Source organism: Ctenocephalides felis, unplaced genomic scaffold (assembly GCF_003426905.1).
Source record: "Ctenocephalides felis isolate EL2017-DRISC unplaced genomic scaffold, ASM342690v1 CF-g0.4_SCAFFOLD_01886, whole genome shotgun sequence".
In the NCBI taxonomy this organism is placed as follows: domain Eukaryota; kingdom Metazoa; phylum Arthropoda; class Insecta; order Siphonaptera; family Pulicidae; genus Ctenocephalides; species Ctenocephalides felis.
The window spans coordinates 96,426,414-96,448,496 of NW_020538040.1; the positions used below are offsets into that span (position 1 = coordinate 96,426,414).

The 22,083-nt window shown below is 29.3% G+C and overlaps 4 protein-coding genes across 9 annotated transcripts in view; 1 reads left to right on the forward strand and 3 right to left on the reverse strand.

Moving 5' to 3' along the window:
• LOC113376597 (syntaxin-1A) overlaps nucleotides 1-4,743 on the reverse strand; it is a 75,429-nt gene extending 70,686 nt beyond the window's left edge. The window contains exon 1 of one of the 3 annotated variants that reach the window (XM_026616576.1): nucleotides 4,435-4,743. In XM_026616576.1, coding sequence (XP_026472361.1) covers nucleotides 4,435-4,467 — 33 coding nt within the window. In that variant the 5' untranslated portion in view covers nucleotides 4,468-4,743. The remainder of the gene's footprint in view (nucleotides 1-4,434) is intronic. The other 2 variants (XM_026616575.1, XM_026616574.1) reach the window with 2 other exon arrangements.
• Nucleotides 4,744-5,762: 1,019 nt separating this feature from the next.
• Nucleotides 5,763-7,137, forward strand: LOC113376541 (GTP-binding nuclear protein Ran). Of its 4 annotated transcripts, none has more exons than XM_026616493.1 (3): nucleotides 5,763-5,904; nucleotides 6,188-6,644; nucleotides 6,717-7,134. In XM_026616493.1, the coding sequence occupies exons 2-3, from the start codon at nucleotides 6,219-6,221 to the stop codon at nucleotides 6,930-6,932; spliced, it is 642 nt and encodes a 213-aa protein (XP_026472278.1). In that variant the 5' UTR covers nucleotides 5,763-5,904; nucleotides 6,188-6,218; the 3' UTR covers nucleotides 6,933-7,134. The 4 variants fall into 4 exon arrangements, with proteins under 4 accessions (XP_026472278.1, XP_026472280.1, XP_026472279.1 ...); XM_026616495.1 differs by having other exon boundaries at nucleotides 5,799-5,904; nucleotides 6,191-6,644; nucleotides 6,717-7,137; XM_026616494.1 differs by lacking the exon at nucleotides 5,763-5,904 and adding an exon at nucleotides 5,909-5,999 and having other exon boundaries at nucleotides 6,717-7,137.
• Nucleotides 7,138-7,942: 805 nt separating this feature from the next.
• Nucleotides 7,943-16,343, reverse strand: LOC113376677 (elongation factor Tu, mitochondrial). Its single transcript, XM_026616684.1, has 10 exons — nucleotides 16,184-16,343; nucleotides 15,831-16,040; nucleotides 13,974-14,140; nucleotides 13,079-13,219; nucleotides 10,426-10,528; nucleotides 10,286-10,359; nucleotides 9,828-9,992; nucleotides 8,660-8,821; nucleotides 8,261-8,418; nucleotides 7,943-8,150 (listed from the first exon to the last, which is right to left on the reverse strand). Exons 1-10 carry the CDS (start codon nucleotides 16,221-16,223, stop codon nucleotides 7,958-7,960), a joined length of 1,413 nt encoding a protein of 470 aa, XP_026472469.1. The 5' UTR covers nucleotides 16,224-16,343; the 3' UTR covers nucleotides 7,943-7,957.
• A 2,003-nt stretch (nucleotides 16,344-18,346) lies between these two features.
• The window catches only part of LOC113376716, a 320,611-nt gene continuing 316,874 nt past the window's right edge, over nucleotides 18,347-22,083 (reverse strand). Inside the window, exons 3-5 of the mRNA XM_026616737.1 lie at nucleotides 19,318-19,601; nucleotides 18,896-19,137; nucleotides 18,347-18,447 (exon numbers count right to left, since the gene is read on the reverse strand). Of these exons, the coding sequence (XP_026472522.1) occupies nucleotides 18,355-18,447; nucleotides 18,896-19,137; nucleotides 19,318-19,519 (537 nt within the window). The 5' untranslated portion in view covers nucleotides 19,520-19,601 and the 3' untranslated portion in view covers nucleotides 18,347-18,354. The remainder of the gene's footprint in view (nucleotides 18,448-18,895; nucleotides 19,138-19,317; nucleotides 19,602-22,083) is intronic.

Here is a 22,083-nt window from a genome sequence, read left to right on the forward strand (position 1 = left end):
AGTGATGCACGGCATCGTGCCTTAAGGCAAATTGCTGGAACTTCCCGTACTGTGATTTAAACATTTTAAAAGCTTTAAATTTTATTTAAAGCAATCGCGTTTCGTAGCTGTTAACATTATAAATCTTGGTACAAAACCAATAGAATAGTGAACAAAATCTGTACTTATTATTAAAATCTCTATAAAATATATGATGATTTGATGTGCATAAGTCTACGTCTATGTATCCGCACATACACACACATACATTTTTTCCAACGTATGCAAAAATGTTCAGAAACCACTAAAAATGTGCAAATATTTTCTTTTCGATTTTTTGCGATTATTAAAACTTACCCAAATGGAAGTTAATTAAAATTGAGGAAAAATAAACTACTAATAGATATATGACTGGATATTTCCGGGGTTAAGGCGACATAAAACCAATTTTTATGTTCGTGTTCAAATCACATTTATTTATTTTATTTTTGTATCATCAGAAATGATTAATGTGTAAAATATTTATGATAACTTAATAATTTAAATATTAATTTATGGACCTTTAAGAATTTAAATTAACTTATATTTGGCAAATAAAACATTATTTTTCTGAAACATGTCTGTAGGTACATTTGGTAGGCAGGTTTATTATATTTGCATTGGGTTAACATTAACAATAAAACCTAAGGTTCATCTTGTAAGTATCAATAAGGAACCAGTATCTATAACGGAGTAATTAAAAAGTATATACCTGTAAGAAGTATAAAAATAACGTAAAATTTGTGGAAGGTATCATTTGTATTCTATTTAGAAAATTAGAGAAAAAATCACTCGTGATGACTTTTCTATTCAAATATTTACTTTATAAGAGCCTCGAATTGTACGGAGCTGAATATTATCACTGGGGCGCGTTGCAACTCTAATTTTTCTATGAGTCATTTAAAAAAACTATCGAATGCGAATTTCCAGCCAGCGAAATTTTCAGTATAATTGTATTTTAGGTTTTGTATTAATAAATTTAAAAAATATTTCTTATATTATAAATCCATTTTCGACATTTAGTTTTGCAAATCGTGCACTTTCGTCGTTTTGTTTCAGACGGAAAACTTTAAAATCTCTTCCTTTTTTACTTGATGTTATGACTTCTAAAAGTTTCTGAACTTTTCAGAAATAAATTCGGCAAGAACATTATATATAAACGTAGAAACATATGTTGAAATAACAAAATTTTGAAGCATTTTGAGTAAGCATTATCCTTTGAAGGCCATTTTCGAGTTACTTTCTTCTTGTTGAACAGAAAATTTTGCGCGAAGATTTATTATTTAGAATGAAAGTGACGTAAAACTTTTGGATAATTAATCTTACTGCAGGCAGAAGACTATATACAAAAAACATTTATCAAGAAAAACAAGAATTTAAAGTGAAAGAAAATATTTTAAATTTTGTGATAAGAAACAATTTTGATAATGAAATAATTTTAATGCGTTTTTATTGCTCTAATTAGCAATGCATATATGGATTAAAAAAAAATTAACATTCATTGATTTAAAATGAAATATTTAATGAATCAATATTAAATAATATAATTAACTTATAATATAATATAATTAACTTCCCGTAGGATAAGTTATAGTGATCGTCCAAAAATTGAAAATGAAAATTTTTGCATATCTTCACGTTTTAGTTGTTTCTGAACATTTTGGAATACTTTAGGAAAAATGGATATGTGTGTGTGTTTTGTGTGAATACAATTTTTTGCCCATGATTTCGGGCTCACGAATCAACCGATTTGAAATATTCCAACAGCATTCGATTCCTACTGATGGGGTAAAGTGGTGATTAGTTTTTGACAAAAACTGGTCCAGCCGTTTTGGAGATAGAAAGCTAAATGTGCAAAAAACGGTAGTTTTTGAGAGAACGAAAGATGCGATTTGAATGATTCAAAAAATCTTTTGTTTGTATTGACGAAACAAATGTTTTGGAGGAAGCAAAAGAAATTATTTGATTTGATTTGATTTTTGTTATTTCCAAAAAAATTTTTTTTTGAAAATTTAATTGATTTTAATTTTAATTCTAGCTAGAATTATAAAGCTTACTTATAAACTTGAAATATCATTTAAAATAATATATTTAAAAACATTTAATATTCTCCGAATATTACATTACGATACGGAAAGTTTCACCAATTAGCCGTAAGATACACCACTAGTTGCTTTTTTATCGTTTATCATTTATATAAGGGATGAATATGACAACCAATTCCATCGTATCTCCGATTTCTAAATGTAATTATCATTTATAATCATCTCTACGGAGATGACATTTAGCAATATAATTCAAAGACGGTTGCTTCCTGAATGAATTTCCAATTTGCTCTTCGAAACGGCGAAGTCGGGGATGCAAACGCATAAACTATGTGGTTTCAGGGTGAAGATTATGGGAAGTGTAACCTAAAACTACTAACTAGATGCTTGATAACGAAATTCTAATTACTAATGTGAATGAAAACCCACATCAGAGTTAAATTAAATTATATAATATTTTTTTTGGATTGGATATTAAAGTATATTACTCATATACACATACAATACAATTTAATATGCAATTATTAAAATTAGGTTATCTATATGAAATAAATTTATATTGATCAGTATAGTTTTGATAAAAAAACACCACATGCATTATGAAAAAATGAAGAGTGAATTAAAGTGATTCACTACATATTAGCGGTTGGTATAAACATACACTTTAAATAAACAATCGTCTTCGTTTTCATCCAATAACACCGAATGTATATATAAACACATTATCATATTAGTGTTCTGAAATATGTAGATTGTTGATATTCACAAATTGACTGGCGAGAAAACAATGATTGCAAGTTTACACAATATATGAAAACTGTAGACTAAACTACTAGTTACATACTTGTAACATTTAGATTGGGTAGAATTTCAAAAATAAGAACTCCAATTATAAGAATGACAAAGATCAGCAATTATATGACATTTATGCTTACTGTTAAGAAGTAGATAAATGTAATTATATTTTAGTACAAAATTTAAATAGTGTAGAATTAATAAGCAAAAAATAAACTTGAAATATTTCATGAAATTTTGAAAGCTTTATATAAAGGTTAATTTAATTCAAAGTCAATTATCAAATACTCAAGGAACCAAATTTCATATTAATATATACTTGACGATCAAATGAATAATAAATATTATTGTTATTTTATTTTTACTATTACTTTATACTGTAATTAGTACCAATCTTGGAAGTAAAATTAAGGTAGTAAATTGTGAAAAAATTACATAGTTAACCTTATTAAAGTTTTAATAATTAATAAATAATAATAATAATAATAATAATAAATAATAATTAATAAAAATAAATATCATGTGGCAAAATGTTTGTTGAATCATTAGAATCGAAAGTTTTGTTCTCTCAAAAAACTGCCATTTTTTACACTTTTAGCTTCTTATCTCTGCACGTCTCCTTATCAAAAGGAATCGATTGCTTTTTGAATACTTCAAATCCGTGCTCCCGAAAACGTGGACGAAAAATTGTATCCATACATTTACATATACACATACATCAATTTATTTTAATGAATGTTCAGAAATCACTGAAACTTTAGATGTTGGGACGATTATAATAACTGACCCTTCGGAAAGTAAAAATGTGGCAAAAGCAATAATAGTTAAAAATATTAACAGATGTAGTTAAGAAGATGACAAATACAGAAACATTACATAAAAAGTGACGAAAACGTTAATTTAAATTTAATAACACTGACACGAAACGCTCACTATAAAATATAATCTGCAAATTTGAGTACAGATCCATAATTTATATATTTAATGTTTGCTGCTGATAAAATTAATTAAACTTTGACTCCATTAATCAATTATATATTAATTGCATATCGTTGACTCGATTTGTTTAAAAGATAGCAATAAATATATTGACAGACGAACAAACACAAACAAAAATATAAATAGCCTCATGCACTAAAAAACACAAAATCTAATTCATGTCACTCATAGTTCATATACACATTACGAAAACTTTATCAAATTCAAAACAAGAAATTTATTCTGTCATTATTTACTAAAGGGTCAATGAAAATCAACTAATATAGGTTATATCAGAATTATTTTAATTTATTATATCGTTATATTTATATAATTAAAATACTACATAAAAAGCGAGCCGAATCTTGATCAAAATTAATTTTGACACTAGTTGACATATCAAAAATAATTCTACATTTATCAAACATATATCAAACATAAAAATGCCATTATCAGGGTGGGGCAATAGAAATGTCATATGAACCTAAAACTAAATATTCATACATCATACAATGTAATTATACAAATCGAATTATTCACAAGTACGTTAAAAATACAATATTAAAATAAAATTAATTCGTAATCGTATTAAACTTACCGCGACGAGCGCAGCTAACCTATCTTTCGTCATTGTGTATTTTATAAAATCACGCACTTAAAATACGACGGGACTTATATAAAAATTCCATCCACTAGATTTTCTATTCAACTGGCACTAACACTACAGGCACCGCCACTATATTCATAAAAATCGATATCTTCACGCAACGACTCGAACAATTCTGCAGTCCGTTTGTAGCAAGGCGCATGCGTCAGTGACGTCAAAGGAACGATTCATGTGTCGCTTAACGAGACATTTATCGATAATTGATTACATTTATTTAGACACTATTTTGCATAACTTAATGACTTTTCATGATTATGACACTCTTTGACAAGCGAACACAGAATTGATTTATCTGTCTGAATTGTATTGTTTTATATTAATTTATAAATATAAATATATGTATTCGAATACTAATATTTCCTGGTTATGTTTACTATTTTTAAAATCATGTCATATTTTCAGCACGTATTTAGACGTAGATCTAAACATAAATATATTTTCTAGCGACCACTGTATTCTAGCTCCGCGAACCTGACAAAACTCGAACACAGCTTTAGTAGAGTAGCATATGAATGATTGACTTACCAACATACGAACATGAAAACATAAGCTTTGTTTTTGTTTCGAATATTTAACTGAATCAAAGTTCTGATCCATCACGTACCTCGAAACCGCTTAATTAGATATGCCATGGAATTATCTTTAAACTATAAACAAATAAATTAACTTTTACTACTTCAATGAGCATAGTAGGGCGAAGCTCAATGTAAATTCAATGCATAGTATAAAATTCACTACATATATCATGTATTTTCACTTACGAATATTACAATCAATTAAGAAAAATGATGCTAATTAATATTATATAGTTGTGATTCGTTAATAATATCTAAGACTCAAACTCAAGTTCATATGTTAGTTATTTTGTAAAAATAATAATACTAGAAAAATATTAAAATTTATAATAATTAAACTCTGCTTAAAATTTAAAACTCTTTAAAGATCGTTTATATATTATTATTCATATTTTAGATAATTATGCAGAATATCTTACGTAATTAACGCTAATCAGTTTAGTTTTGAATGAACAAACTTACATAATTTAGAATAGATGGCATTATTAGCGGGCAAATAAATAGTTAGTTATTTTATAAATATTCTTTTTAAATACTAGGCTAATAATAAACATAATATAATCAAATGTTGATTTTATTTTAATTAGTTATACTCTGATAAAATCAAAAGATAGACAGATATTAACATTGACAGGTTTAAATTGTACAATTGTTGTCCATAGACTACTGCTACTGACATCATCAAAAATTTTGTGTTTTTATGTTGGTCACTTGGATGCGATTTAGAACCGCCTAGAAAGCGGCCATATTCGCAGTATTTTCGGTGAACAGACGAATAACGAATAATCTCTCAGCGAGTTGTGCTACGGTATAGGACTCGTAAATCGTAAGTAAAATCTATTTACATCTCATTACGTTTAGTGTAACTTTAGCGCAACGTTGGATAGAAACGTAGTCCGTTTATACTTCATCTATTTAATGGTATAAGAATTGCACTTTAATCACGATTTTAGTAGTTTCGGGTATTTGTGTTGGTTAGCCGCCGAAGTTATTTTGTGTTCGTATTTAGTTTTTTTTCGAATAGTATTTACAATTTCAACATTGTAGTATGTATGAATATTGTTTTTTGATTAATTATTGTAATTAACCTAATTTTTATTGCTTTACAGCAGAAGTAAGCATTATCTATAATCGATCAAGATGACTGATGATATGCCATCCTTCAAGTGCGTGCTGGTAGGAGACGGTGGTACTGGCAAAACGACATTCGTTAAGCGTCACTTAACCGGAGAGTTCGAGAAGAAATACGTCGCTACCTTAGGTGTAGAGGTGCATCCTTTAGTTTTCCACACAAACAGAGGTGCCATCAGATTCAACGTATGGGACACCGCCGGCCAAGAGAAATTTGGCGGGCTTCGTGATGGCTACTATATTCAAGGCCAGTGTGCTGTGATTATGTTTGATGTCACGTCCCGTGTAACATACAAGAATGTTCCTAACTGGCACAGGGATTTAGTACGAGTTTGTGAGAATATACCGATAGTTCTGTGTGGAAACAAAGTTGATATTAAGGACCGCAAAGTTAAAGCTAAGAGTATTGTGTTCCACCGGAAGAAGAACCTTCAGGTATGTAAATTCCTACATGTTACTTGAAATTTGTGTTTGAGTCTGTCTATAAAATATTCTATTTACTTATAGTACTACGATATTTCTGCCAAGTCGAACTACAATTTTGAAAAACCATTCCTGTGGTTGGCTCGCAAGCTTATTGGAGATCCCAACTTAGAGTTCGTTGCAATGCCAGCATTGGTGCCTCCAGAGGTCACCATGGACCCAGAATGGAAACAGAAGATAGAGAAGGATCTGAAGGAGGCTCAAGAAACCGCTTTGCCGGAAGATGATGAAGACTTATAAGTTACTTTGTTATAGACAACATGAATGTTTTGTATATTTTGTTAATGAAAATGGTGGGTTTGAATTTGAATAATAGAGAATGGGTTCTGCAAAATGTCGTGAAATAATTATTTTAACGCCAGATGTATTTTTTTATTCTTAATCATCTGTAAAGTGAAAAATTTAAAAATGTGAGTGCTGTAATCATGAATGCTGAGTGTAATATAACTTTTTAAAGTAACTCGCCTAATTTTTAATTATAATTTAATATAATGTTAAGCCAGTTGCATACAAGTTTCAGTGTGTATGATTTGAAAACTATTAATTATTATTACAAATGTACGAATTCTCAATAAATTTGTATTGTTACTCACTGTTTGAAATTATTTGTTTTGCATCCTTATTATGCAATTCCTGTTATATTAATTTCCTTGTCAATAGTCCGTTATCTTAATACTTCTTCCCTTATACTCATTCCATGTAACTTGCCACGAATTACTTAGCTCCCTTTATGTGTGATACTTAAAAATAATTTACAGCTAAAAAATATTAATAATAAACTAAAGCAGCCATCAATATTATTAAAGTTTTGAAGGTTTGTTTTGTGTAACTTGCATCAAAATTACTTGATTACAATTAACAGTTTTGTTCAATATAATTCACTTCTGAAGCTCTCTTTATAAATCAAACATTCGTTTGAAATAAAATGCTACTATAAAAAAATAATTTTAACTTATTGCTGACTTGCGTTTGATAAAAGGTAAACATTTTTTTTTATTATAATATGAAACTTGTTTCGAATTAAATGTAAACTGATTATTACTCAAGTATAAGATAAAATGCTTGATACGATATTCACAAAATGATATGATTGTTAATGATATTACTGCAAAAATCTAAAGATTTACAGAAAACAAGATTTTATGTCAAAAAAATATCTGAAAAACAAAACAATAAGATAGATCTGAGTAGTATAAGAAGATATATTGACAATAATTAACACCTTAATATAAGTTAAAATCTAAAAATGAATATGTATTCACATTTTATTTAGCAACAGCAGCTTTCAAAGCCTTTTCTCTTGCCTTTTTGCCTTCTGTTATTAATAAACGATCTTTCTCAGATAGTGGTGGTAATACTTTTGTTATAACTCCTGTGCCCAAAGTAAGTGATCCATCACGAAGTGTAAATCTCTGTCCTTGTTCCAGAACCATGGGGCGGAATAATTTTAAAACGAGTCTAAAATGATGTATGAATGACAAGTATTTAGATATATTTAAATATATTCAAATATGATATATTATATATATAATAAATTATTTGGAAGAATAATGCTTCATTACACTTACCTAGCATCCTCTCCAGGCATAACCATTTCTTTGTCTGGTACTACAACCTGTGCAGCACAATCCCACGTTCTTGAAAACATTTGCAGTTGAATAAAACTGGTGAAAGGTTTTGGTCTACCGCCTTCTTCTTTTGATAAAATATAAACTTGAGCTTCCACCTGTAATGATTGAAGGACCAAGGATAAATATAATTTAGAAATAACATGATTATAGGTAAAAACTTCTATGAACTAGTTCCTTAAGAGGAAACGGAGTAAAAAGATTTCTTGAAACTTAGAAATGTTCAAACGAAATATAAACAAAACAATAATTGACAATATTTTGTGAGTTTAAGATGCAAATGTTTACAAAGTTTATATCTTATTAATAACAAGAGGAACAAAAAAAAAGCATTCCTACATTGTCTTGAGCTTTTACAGATCCTGGTTTACACATAACCATTCCTCTTCTTATATCATCTCGTTTCATTCCACGAACTAAGGCACCAAGCTGATCTCCTGCTTGTGCCTCTTCTAGAATTTGATGAAACATTTCTACTCCGGTAACAGTTGACTTCAAAACCTATAAACAAACATGTAACCATTTATGTTTAACATTATTCTCTAATTAAACTTTGAGTGATATGTATATATTTTAGTCCCATATTTAAGTAAAACTTGTTATTTAAATTATTCAGATTAATTCTTAACCCTTCGTCTGGCACAGTCAAAACATGTACAAAATTGGATGCAGTGTATCTGACAGAAACAGATTTCAAGTAGATTTACAGGAGGCTCATAGTTGTATATACTTCTATTTATTAAGTGTTTTTACAATGCCGAATATGTATTTTATGAATAAATAAAAACAAAATGAGTATTAGGTTCAATTTTATTTTTATAATATAGAAAAATATAAATATATGTATATGCACTCAAAATGCTTGATGCACAAACCTTTTCTGAAATAAGTAATTTAATTAATTATATGTAAAAAATTATTAAGACGACAAACAATTATGCAAACTCAATGTTTTTTGCATGTCAAATAGAATTTGGCTCTGTGCATTTCTTTTAACAAAATTCCAACTGGCAACATATGCAAAGTTTAAAGGCAATCCAATGCAAACAAATAAATAGTAGACATAAAATAATGCGGCTACTGAGATCTGAGAGTCTCAATGACTTCACATCATGAAGCAACATACTCTAAAATATGGGCCCTGTATCTGTCAGATCAGCTGCACCCACGAAAAGTTAAAATTGTCTACATATATCAATTAAGAATAACCAAAAGAAAATTAAGTAATAAAAATTATTGATTGTATTTGATATTTCACATCAATTAACATTAAAGTTTTTGTTAAATAATATAACAATTGTATTTTCTAAATATATAAACATATCTGAATATTTAGATTATATTTCTATTCAAAGAATATCCAATTATTATAGATTTAAACTAAAATGTATAGAAAAATAAGAATGTAAATAAACTTGACTGTATGTATTAATAAAGATAACAATGTTGAATTTTTAACTAAAAAAAAAGTCATCAGGACAGAAAAAACTACATTGTCAAATATTACCTTATTATGCCCAACAAATTCACATTCAGCACCCTTCTTCAAAACACCTCGTTCAAGTCTGCCAGTAACCACAGTACCTCTTCCTTGTATACTGTATACATTTTCTACTGGAAGCAAGAATGGTTTGTCCAAATCCCTCACTGGGGTTGGTATGTATCTGTCCACCTAAAAAATAATTTCTTTAGTTAATATCTTTCTGTGTCTATTGATATTTAATGAAAGCTAAAACTGAATCAAAAAACTTTGACACAAAAATTAGTCCCATTAAAAGCAATTATTTTAAAATATTAAATAAATGTGCTAATCATATAACAATTATCTCTCTAAATATAATGATTTAGATATTAGAATAATAAAGTGTAAATTTTTGAATGTAACTGGAATTTGGAAAAAAATTAATTCAAAGAATTTCTGCATAATGTTACAAAATTATAGTTCAGATCTTTAAGAAATATTACCTCTGCCAACAATTTCATAATAGCATCAGCACCAATTTCTGGGCTTTTACCTTCCAGTGCACACAAGGCTGAGCCTGTAAGATATAAACTTAAAACCAATATTCATCACAACACTAAGCAGCTTCTACAATATCTATTACCTTTAACTACTGGTACATTATCACCATCATATCCCATTTCATTCATTAGCTCTCGAATTTCCATTTCTACTAAATCTACCATCTCCTGATCGGCAGCATCAACCTACAAAAATCAATTTTTGAATAATGATTAGAATATGTTTGCAGAAATTTTGCATATCACTCAAATAATGTATTTTTTTTTCAATACTAAATAATAAATATAAATATTTACTGTACATCACACTTGATCAACTAACCACCAATATAATAAAAATGAACTAGTGTAACAGCATAATTTCAATATTTTAACATTAGAACTCAAAAACTGTATGTGATTTTTATAAAAAACTAGCAGTGAAAGATGACACATTGCTGTGTTATGCATGTAAATAAAAATCTAACCAAAAATCGGATTGATTGTTGAGCTGTATTAGATGCATCTTTGAGTGAAATATATCACGCAGCATCCTAATATATAATATATAAGCTTATGAGCATATCACAGCAATAATTATACTATAAATACTAAACAACATACTTTACAGTACATAACACACATCAAACAATCAACTATCGAAAAATGTTCAGAAAATTTCCCAGTTATTGCCAAAATATAGTAATATGTTTATTTGCATTTTTTCTAAAAATTATCCATCAAATTACCCCATAGTAGGCAAACACATCCAATGTCTAATTTTTGATCGTAAGTGATTTTCCGAACTAAAAGGTACATTATTTACTCAAAGCCAAATACAAATTTCAAGAACACATTTTTACAAGAATAATACCTAAATATTCATCAGCACCATAAGAATAATTAAATTAATTTATGTCTTGAAAAATTCCTTTTTTAACTTAATACATTTTTATTTACTCTTATCTTATTTTTTACACCTTTGCCAGGGCAAAGGGTTCCGTTGGTTTTCAACTCGGCAGTCATATAATTAATAGTGTCTAGTGGTGTCTAGTAACAAAATAAAGGAGATGTCTTCAGAAAATTCAAAGGATGTTAAAGGTGATCAACTCATAATAAAAATAAAAATTAAAACCTGTCATAGAAAATTAAGCTTTTTCATTAACTTTGAAAAAGCTGTATCAAAAATCCAAAAAAAATTTTCACAAAAAGACAATAATTGAACAGTTCTCAATCAGGTTAAAAATTACTAATAAAATTGAGAAGTGTGGTAAGAAAGTGAAATTTAGGGCTGCATCCATGCATTTAAAAAAAAAAAAAAATTAAGAAAATTGATCCAATACATTAATAAGTGTATGAGTTAGACAACTTTTGATAAAAAAAAATTTTTGGTGAAAAATTGAGCTTTTTCATAAGCTCAAAAATCTCAATAAAAATTCAGTCAAAAATGTTCACTTACAGAAATCAAGATGGAAAATTATATAAATACTATAATTATCATTACAAAATAGAATTTTGAGAAAAAAATGTTTTTGAAATATGCATTATAAAAAAAAAATCATAAAATTGATGTAACTCCCGACTTTTAAACTCAAATGAAATATATCAACATCAAATTCAAGACTATTCAAATATATATATATACATATATATACCGCATACCGCACAATATACTTCTAACAAAACTTGAATATTATGGATTGAGAGGTGTTCCGTTAATGCTGATGTAATCCTACTTCACAAATCATCAACTGACAAGATAAACTTAGTAATGCAGAACTAGTACCAGGTAGTATTTTAGGTCTGCTACTATTCCTAATATTTGTGAATGACCTGCCCTCCAACTTAAATTGTCATTTGACCCAGTTTGCAGATGATACGGCACTGGCAGTTGCAAGCAAAGACAAAAGTTAGGAATGAAAAAAGGCAAAATGCTTGCAAACAGGCTGAAGAGTGGTTCCTCGCCAATAAAATTGTACTGAATGAAAATAAAACTGTTTCTATTAATGTTACAGCTAGTAGAAGATATATTGAACTTCAAGGCGGTGAAGTAAAATACTTGGGAATAACAATGAATAGTTTGCTGACCTGGGCCAAACATATAGATTTGCTATGCACAAGGCTCTTGAAAGCCATTTATGCCATTAGAAGAATTAGATCCATAATAAACCAGGAATGTTCCAGGGAAACCTACTTTGCTATGTCCCATTCTGGACTTTCATACGGAATATTAGCTTAAAAACATAGTGCACACTTGAAAGTTATGGATCTACAAAAGAAGGCAGTTAGAGCAATAGAAGGAGTCAAACCCCAAGAGCCTTGCGAGCCGCTATTCATCAAATACAAATTTTTGACTGTCACAAACATTTATGTTTGGCAACAAGCTATTGCGGTGCATGCTGATAAAACAAATCATTTATTGAGAAGTGATGTCCATGACCACAATACGCAGAATAAAAATGCTGTGATACGTCCAAACATATATCATCGCTAAGTACTTCATTGGGAGCCAAGAACTATAATAAGCTACCTGATGGATGTAGATGCAAAACCGTATTCACTTTTAAAAATATTGTTAAAAATTATTTACTAAATATCCCTGTTATTTTGTAAATGAATTTTTAGAATTATGTATTGTAAATGACTTAAATTGTTCTAATAAAGTTCTATTCTTTTCTATTCTATATAGATCAATGAAACGTAAATATTGAGACATCTAGTAAACATATGCTTATACATCAAATTAAAATACATCACCTTATTTATAAATACACAGATGTGGTTTACACCAATTTGTTTGGCCAATAATAAATGCTCCCTGGTTTGAGGCATAGCACCGTCTGTTGCAGCTACTACTAAAATGGCACCATCCATCTGTGCAGTTCCTGTGATCATGTTCTGAAATAGTGTAAGTATTAGAAATCCATCAGAAACCTCAGATAGAAAATATGATGAACAATGCCAAATGCTCTTATACATGAACCCTCATACATAAGGTACTTCTATAATACTTTTAAAGCACCTCTAAAGTTTGCTCTAACATAAACCGAGTGTTCATACAAACTTTTATAAAATAAACATATAGTGAAGCCTATTAAAAGCAAACTTTATTTTGATCTACTTAAAATTAGTGAAATCTCCATATGATAATAAACAATGTCCAGTTTTAACCAAGAAGTAAGTCATATTTCTGAAATTTCAAATTAAATCAGCACAAGTTAATAAAGGTAACTTTGAATGTGCTCAACATCAATAAAGAAGTATATAAATATCTTTTCACTAAAAGCAAGCCAATAACAGGCTTTTTGCAAAAAGAAGAGCATGGGGATCTGAAAGTAGTACAGAAAAACACTCAGAGGATGAGGATGTCATTCATGCCAAAAAGAAAACACTCACTTCAGATAGCACTTAATTATGATGAAGGAAATATTTAATTCATTTAATACTTTACAAGTAAGAAAATTTATCATTTATATTAAACTCTACTATGAAAAGTATGTAGAATGTTTCTTTAAATTGTTGGAATGTAACCCCTCTTTTTGTACTAGTCTTTTGTTTCATATAACACAGATTTCCGTAAAATGTTGGTTGTTTGGAACATAACTACCGTGTAATATACGTATTACCTGCATTTTTTATCATATAATCTTACTTTGATATAATCAGCATGACCTGGACAATCCGTGTGACCATAATGTCTGTTTTCTGTTTGATATTCAATGTGTGCAACATTAATCGTAATTCCACGAGCTCTTTCTTCAGGAGCATTATCAATTTCTGCGTAGCCCTTGGATTCAGCCATATCTCGATCAGCAAGTACTAGATAATATGTAAATTGTAAGTGATATATAAATCAAGCATTGCAAACATAGAAAATAATGAAATTCATATTAAATTACTTCATATTAATACAAAAATTTAATTAAAAATAAAATCACTTTTATTTGAAATAGACAATTAAAACAATGTCAAATTTATCAAGACCTAATAAATGTGAATAAACACTTAAGAACCTTGCAAAATTAATAAAAATAAATGGCTATAATAAATAAATTATTAAATATGAATAATATAATAGAATCAATTAGAATGTTCAAATAAATTATTAAATATGAATAATATAATAATGAATAGATTGAGTGCATAGAAGGTAAAATATAATAATGTTCAAATGCAACATATGAAAGAATTTATTTTCATAAACAAAAGTAATACTGTAAAATAATTGACAATATTTTACAAAATACGAATCAAATTACATTCATTTTGAAATGGTTTTTGTTCAAAGAAGAGCAAAAATAATCTTTTCCAGTATTAAGATTAATATAATGCAGTAGTCAGGAAACTTTTTTAATAATTTTCACAAAATATTTTTGTCTAAGTCGATATTACCTTCATGACAAAGAGATTATTCTCATATGGACATCTACGTAGCAAATACAAGTAACCCCCGTACAACACGGTAGTTACGTTCCAGAAAACTAGCGTGTTATGCAAATCCGTGTTATAAGGAACAAAAAACTAGTACAAAAAGAGGAGTTACGTTACAAGAATTCAAAAAAAACATGCTTTTATAATAAATATTGTTACATTAATTCATTTTTTTTTAAGAAGTAATATACATTATTTAAATTATATGATTTTTTTCGTCATAATTAACAAGTAAGTGCTATCCAACATGATCCTTTTTTAGAGGATATCCTCATCCTCTGAGCAGTTTTCTATACTACCTCTAGATCCGTGCATTATTTTTTGCAAACAAAATTATATTTGCGATTACTTGCTTTTAGCAAAATGATATTTATATATTTAACACATGTAAAGTAATATTTATTAAACTTTTATGCTCTTTTTATTTAAAGAATTGCTTAAGAATTATTTAATATATAGTTCAAATATTAAAATTTTTTTTTGATAGAACATACGCGCTCTAATAATATATATCAAATTAGTTTTTTTTTGCACTAGTTTCATCACATTTATTGAGCTATTGTACGGTGATTTTACTAATTTTAGATTAAATACAGTTTGCTTTTCATAGGTTTTACTATATTTCTTATTTTATTAAAAATTTCCTCAATTCTTAAACCGTGTTATGCAAACCCGAAAGTACCGTGTTATGAGGGGGATGGTCTCAATTTTTAAACCGTATTAGACCAAATCCGTGTTATGCGGGAGTTACCTGTACAGTAAATCTAAATTAAAAATGTATACTTTTGGCCCCAAAAATTACACTTTCACCCCATTTGGTGTAATTTACCCCGGTTCCCCAACTTCTGATATGAAGTATAAAAAATAACAGATTTAAAACAACTGTACATTCTATGGTATTAACATTTAACTAAAACTATGTGGCATTATATGGATATACCAAGAACCAGTATTTCTTCATGTTATTGATGCAACCCTGAAGTACTCTAAATAAATGCATAGTTGTAATGCTAGCATAATCTTTGAAACTGTAAAGATCTATATAATTAGTTTTATCATTTATAAATATGTAATGCACCTTTAGTGATGGCTGCTGTGAGTGTAGTCTTTCCATGGTCGACATGCCCTATAGTTCCTACGTTACAATGTGGCTTATCCCTTAGGAAGACCTTTTTTTCAGTTGCATAAGATCGCCGATGAGGACTGATGCACAATATACTCGAAACGGGATATTTACATAACGATGATTCATTAAACAATATTAATCTCTTTAAAGTCTGCCGGAGAACTAAAACAAGAACACAAAATAACTAAAATATTAATTTATATGTGTAATTAACTACATAACCTATGTGGTGCACACACAAAGGCACATTTCAAAACTACTGTCGTTTAGTGTAGGATTATTACATGAAAATTTTAATTACTTACTAGGACTTAAAATAGCTCTAGAAGTAATATATGAAGCCATGGTGAACTGTATAAAACTTGTTCATAAATTAGGATATTGTGACGAGAAATACACCGTGCAATGCTCCGCCTGACAATCGAATAAAATATATCGATAGTTTTCATTGAATAAAGCGTTGCTGGAATTATCGATGTTGAAAGCAATATTATTCATCTTAATGAAAATTGTGCAAAAACTATAATTTTTTTATTATTACATGCAAATCAAATCTTCCATTTTAAAAACAACTAATCAAATACATTAGTTTGAAGATAATTGTTCTTGTTAAATCGATATTATGGGGCTTACATAAGTCACAGGTTGTCAAATAAATTTGTTCGTGTTCTGTTCAACAGCATTGCCATAATCTCACCTGCTTATATGATGAGAACACCAACTAGTGGTGCATGGCGTCGTGCCTTAAGGCAAATTGCTGGAACTTTCCGTACCAAAAATTAAATTTTTTCAAAGGTTAAAGAAATTTTTGAGAATCTTGAAATTTGTGAAAAAAATGAATGAAAAATTTGAATATTTTTTGTTTTAAATTTTTTTGTAAACATTTTTTCAAAGCAATCGCGCTGCGTAGCTCTTATAGAAATGAAATATCAAAGCGCGTAAGCGCCGTGTTGCAGTCTATTGGATAAACGCTCGTACGGAACCCATAAAAATGTAAACAAAATTTGAACATATAATTTTTTCTCTTCATTGACATAATATTTTCATATTTCCTGCCTGGTATAAGAGATATCTGGTGCCTGGTATAAGAGATTTATGTAATTTTTTTATATATACATATTTCATTCTATATTTAGCCATTTTTTATTTTAGCCTTAAGTCAGCTATTTTTTATCTCTTCAATCTCTTTCATCTTCAATATCTTTATAATATTTCTTTAGTTTTTTTTCGAAATTATTGTCATCACAATTATTATTAACATTTCTATAATATATCTGATAATTTGATGTACATATGTCTAATGATCGTTTATGGCCGCCAAATGGCACATTTTTGCTACTTTTTTCACAGAACCTCCCAAACCGATACACCTGCATTCTCAAAAAATTAATTAGTTCTTCATTTTGTCAATACAAAGAAAATGGTAATGAATTATTGAAATCGGTCATTTCGCTTTCTCAAAAACTGAATTACGATTTTTGGCACCTTTTGCCCCTTATCTTTGAAACGGGGCTACACCTGCCTCTACCAAAAACTAATCAGCACGTTTCCTTATCGATAGGAATCGAATGTTTTGTGAATCATTCAAATCGGTTGAACCGTATTCCCGAAATCGTCGACGAAAATTTGTATCCGAACACACAACACACACACACATACACACAAACACACACATACATCCATTTTTCTTGAGGTACGCCAAAATGTTCCGAAACCTCAAAAAAATTTCATTCTCGATTTTTTTTCGATTACTATAACCGTAGGTTAAGGAAAGTTAAAAATTAAACCTTTTCAAAAAGAATATATCTTTTTTCTGAGCGTTTGAATATTTTAAATTACGATACGGGAAGTTCCTTACTAGCTTAATATTTCCTTTTTATTTATTTTATTTTAGTATTATTTTGTTCTTTAATTTTCTGTTACCTTTTACTAAAGTTCATCATAGTAGCTTGTATTTGAACATGCTTTCTATTATTTTATAATATGCTACATATTCTGTGCAATTAACTCTGACTATCTGATCTAGTAACTTCTGTTACTAGATGTTTTAAAAACAGTTGTAGCATAAATAAAAAAATGTGCATATTAACATAATTCAGTATTCATGATTATCATTACTGAATCAAAAAAAAGCTTCAAGATCTTTTTGATACTGAAATCTGAAACAATATGTAAGTCTTATAGTAACTATTGTGCATATTACTAAAATATAGTAGATATAATAAATTATGTACATATATGTAATAAAATGCTATATTTCAAGAACAATCAAGCATGATAAAAAATTAAGGATAATTTACAAATTAGAAATTACACATAGTTACATCAGATGTGCGAAAACAATCATCCTTCATGGCTGAATTATTTCTGAAATTATTAATTTAGTTATTATTCATTAAATAATAGTATAAGTGTTTAAAAAGTATCTAGTATAGCGATATTCACATACATTACTAATTCAAGACCATTGCCCGTATTAATTCATGTTATTAGCTAAGACATGTGCATTTCTCACTAAACGAAGCTTGACCCCGGGTGCTGATTCCTTCAGGTCGCTATCTACCATAGCCTAAAAAAAATATAATTGCTATGAATATTTATAGAAATAAATTTAAATAGAGATTTACGGCTTAAAATGATTTTTTTAAATTTTTGTGAATATTATTGGTTATTATAGATAAACCAATAAACCAGAGAGATTCTTAATAATCAAATGTAGGAAAAATACTAATGTCAAAAAATGACTTAAATTCTTTTATTTCCATACGAATGCAGTCAGGATATGTTACGAATGGAGTATCAGTGGTAGTCGCTCTTTATCCTGATGTGTCGAGAAGTTTATTTTATAACAAAGAAATACCTTTAGTTATATGTCGTTTTAAATTACTTTCACGATTACTATTCCATTGTAACATTTTTGACAAAATAAAATAAATAATTAAAAATAAAGTATAAAGTTTCTCTCTACAGTAATTGTCTATTATTAGGTATATCTTTTCAGTAACTGTTTCCTAAACCTGATATGTGATTCTTTGAATTCGGGGCATGTAGTCTCCCGCTTGGTTAGAATTGCAAATGAACGTGGGCTCTTCACTAAAATTGGAATATCGAGAGCGAGATGTTCGCAATTGGCACAGTGAAATCCTTTCTCCGGTATTGTCCGCATATCCCAAATTGTCTGCATCTTCAGAAGCTGCCAAATAGGCGCGGTGATAAGCTTGGTGTGGTAGTGCTGACGAATTTTGCGCATTGGGCGTGCCTGATGGGAATTAGATATTTGTAAATATATAAATATTTGTTATAAACATTTAACTATAATTTTTTAATAATATTATATCTTTTACATATGTTTAACAGAGTGGGGTGGGTAACAAAAGTCCAATTTAACTTTTACTAATTATACTATGAAACCAAATTAACCAGATGTTTGTCTACACACCTATCAAGACTTGTAATGGAGCATCCAATGTTTTAGCATTGATACATCGAAATTCTCTTTCCAGCAACTGCCTTCTCCGCCTCCGTTCGTCATCAGTTTCGCGCAGTACGCCGAGGTCGTATCGTTGTCCTGGTGCTTTTGCCTTGATTGGTATTTGAGAGGATTTTATTTTCTCGGCAGTAGCGTATGATATAGCGGTCATTGTTGTTTCAGATTCATTTTCAGAGCAATCCTCCAAATTTGATATGATATTCTCTGTTTTGTCTGTTATGCTAAGGCGCCTTCTGCAAATGAAAATAAGACATGTTTTTTATGTAATGTTGCAAATTTGCTGAAAAGTGACGAATGCCCTTCATGTAATATGTAAGTATGAATAATAAGGTTATACCCGAAGTCTCCACCATCAAATACTTTGGTATTTATTTGGATAAAAAATTGAACTGGATACAACCCAAAAATCATAAAATAAATCACCTACAGAGTAAGGTTAAGTCACTCTATTGGCAAATAGGTCGTAACTGAAAGCTATGCCTGAGCAAAAAAGTTCTCATATACAAAGTTTTTATAGTACCCATTTGGACCTATGGGGTTGAACTCAGGAGACGAAAAATGAATTAAGTCCTTAGAGAGAACACAATAAAAAATTATAAGACTCATAGCAAACATGGTATGTGTCCAATCAAATCTTGCATAATGGCTTCCTCATCAAAACAGTTCAAAAAGTAATTAGCAAAAGAAGCACATCCCACTTTGCCTGGCCTTATAACCATGTAAACACAAGCATACAACTATAGTAGCTGGCGAACTCCCAAGACAGAAGACTTTCTTTTTTTAATTATATTTTTAACAGCAATCAGAACCTTACGTTCTATGAGCTGTTGGGCTGAAACTTCTCCTTCGTATTTTTTTTTAGATGGTAACCCAATGGTTAATCCATCCATATTTGATGATTTTTGTTATTAGAATTAATCTAATAGGGCTGACTTTTTATTGGTGCAGCAATGCCGGGCAAGGGCTATTTTTACTTGGAAACATTGCTATCAATATTTCCAAGTGAAAATCGTTGTCACTGCTGCCTGACAAAAGGCTGCTCGAAGTGGGTATCGAACCCGGGGACCTCTGAAACAAGTCCCGAAGACAGAAGACTGAAAAAAAAACAATCTAGACCTTTAAGGAATCAGTGATCCTGAATGAAGGATCATCGACCATGCCAATTTTTTATACTTAATATGCAGTTAAATATGTAGCCAAACAGCTACAGGACAGCAATATCTTCAATGTTAAAAAAAATGTTGAAAATTTTGTTACACCATTTGCTTGCTATATTTAATAAATAGAATAATTCCACTTGTAAATAATGATATAAAAACGCGCAGAAAAAGAATTTAGCTTAAAATGTATAATTAAAAGTTATTTATGATGATCGAAAATTCCTATACAATCACGAATAACTAATGTAGTAAAGGGTCCATATCCAAAAAGATAATAAATAATGTTATGTCTTGCAACATTTCGCTATAAAACGAAAATTATTCAAACAAGGCAATAATTAATTTCACTACTAAACTGTCTTATGCTGTATAAATTTCTACACCAACTCTAAATGGTAAAGTAATCTCTATCTACCTATTAACACTTTAGCTTTACATGTGTCGACCCTTGTTTGCTTCAATTTTATACCGTGAGATAAATTATTGAGAATTATAATTTATTATAAATTTTATTGATAATGATGGGAAAATCTTGAAATATATTGTTTCTGGCCCGTTCAGCAGTTTTACAGGGCGGCTAGCTGGCCCGTACAGCAGTCTCTCCAGCGGAAATGGTTAATATTAAAAAACTGATAGCTCAAAAACGTAAGATAAAAAATGACAAATTACAAGATCATAAACGATAAATATAAAATTAATAGTCCCTGCAAAAACTTCAAAATACTATTAAAAAAAATCAAAAACAAATCGTTAAAAAATGATTTAAATAACCTCTCACCGAATAGAGATACAAACTATTCTTTTTCAAAGGTAACAAGTAGATAGAAAATACAAATAATGCAAATACTACAAGTGAGAAAGTCTGATGGATCCTGGGCAGTAAAAGCGCTGAAAAAAAATCGACAGAAATTGTAGAACATTTACGAACGACATTCCAGTCTTATCTGCCTAGTTGCACAGCATGGAACGAAAAACTTATAAATTATTTTCTAAACTAGCTGTAAGTGGAATTCTGTCTTAAGGCAATTAAGGCATCGTGCATTAAATTTAAATTTTTTTTTTTTTTAATTTATTTTTTCAAAAAAATTTTTTTTCTTTATTTCGACATATTTTGGAAACTTTTTTGCAAAGCAATCGTACTGCTTTAACTGCATAACGATGAAATATCAAAGCGCGTAAGCGCCGCGTCGCCGTCTAACGCGTAAACATTGGTACGGAACCCATAGGAATGTAAACCAAATTTATACTTATTGTTAAAATCTCTAAAAAAAATCTGATAATTTGATGTGCATATGTCTAATGATCATTTTTGACCGCCAAATGTCATTTTTTTTACTTTTTTCATTAGATCTCCGAAACCGCTAGACCTGCCTTTATGAAAATTTGATCGGTTCTTCACCTTGTCAATACAAGTAAAATGTTTTTTGAATTATTAAAATCGGACGCTCCGTTCTCTTAAAAACTGAGTTACCGTTTTTGGCACTTTTTGCCCCGTATCTTCGGAACCGCTACACCTGCCTTTGCCAAAAACTAATCAGCACGTCTCCTTATCAAT

Excerpts from the sequence above, each read along its gene's own strand:
- LOC113376541 (XM_026616493.1), top strand. The coding sequence starts at position 6,219 with ATGACTGATGATATGCCATCCTTCAAGTGCGTGCTGGTAGGAGACGGT. Across the intron at positions 6,645-6,716 it reads ACCGGAAGAAGAACCTTCAG|TACTACGATATTTCTGCCAA; the intron begins GTATGTAAATTC and ends ATTTACTTATAG.
- LOC113376677 (XM_026616684.1), bottom strand. The coding sequence starts at position 16,223 with ATGGCTTCATATATTACTTCTAGAGCTATTTTAAGTCCTA. Across the intron at positions 8,419-8,659 it reads CTGTAAAAGCTCAAGACAAT|GTGGAAGCTCAAGTTTATAT; the intron begins GTAGGAATGCTT and ends CAATCATTACAG. Across the intron at positions 8,151-8,260 it reads ATGCCTGGAGAGGATGCTAG|ACTCGTTTTAAAATTATTCC; the intron begins GTAAGTGTAATG and ends ACATCATTTTAG.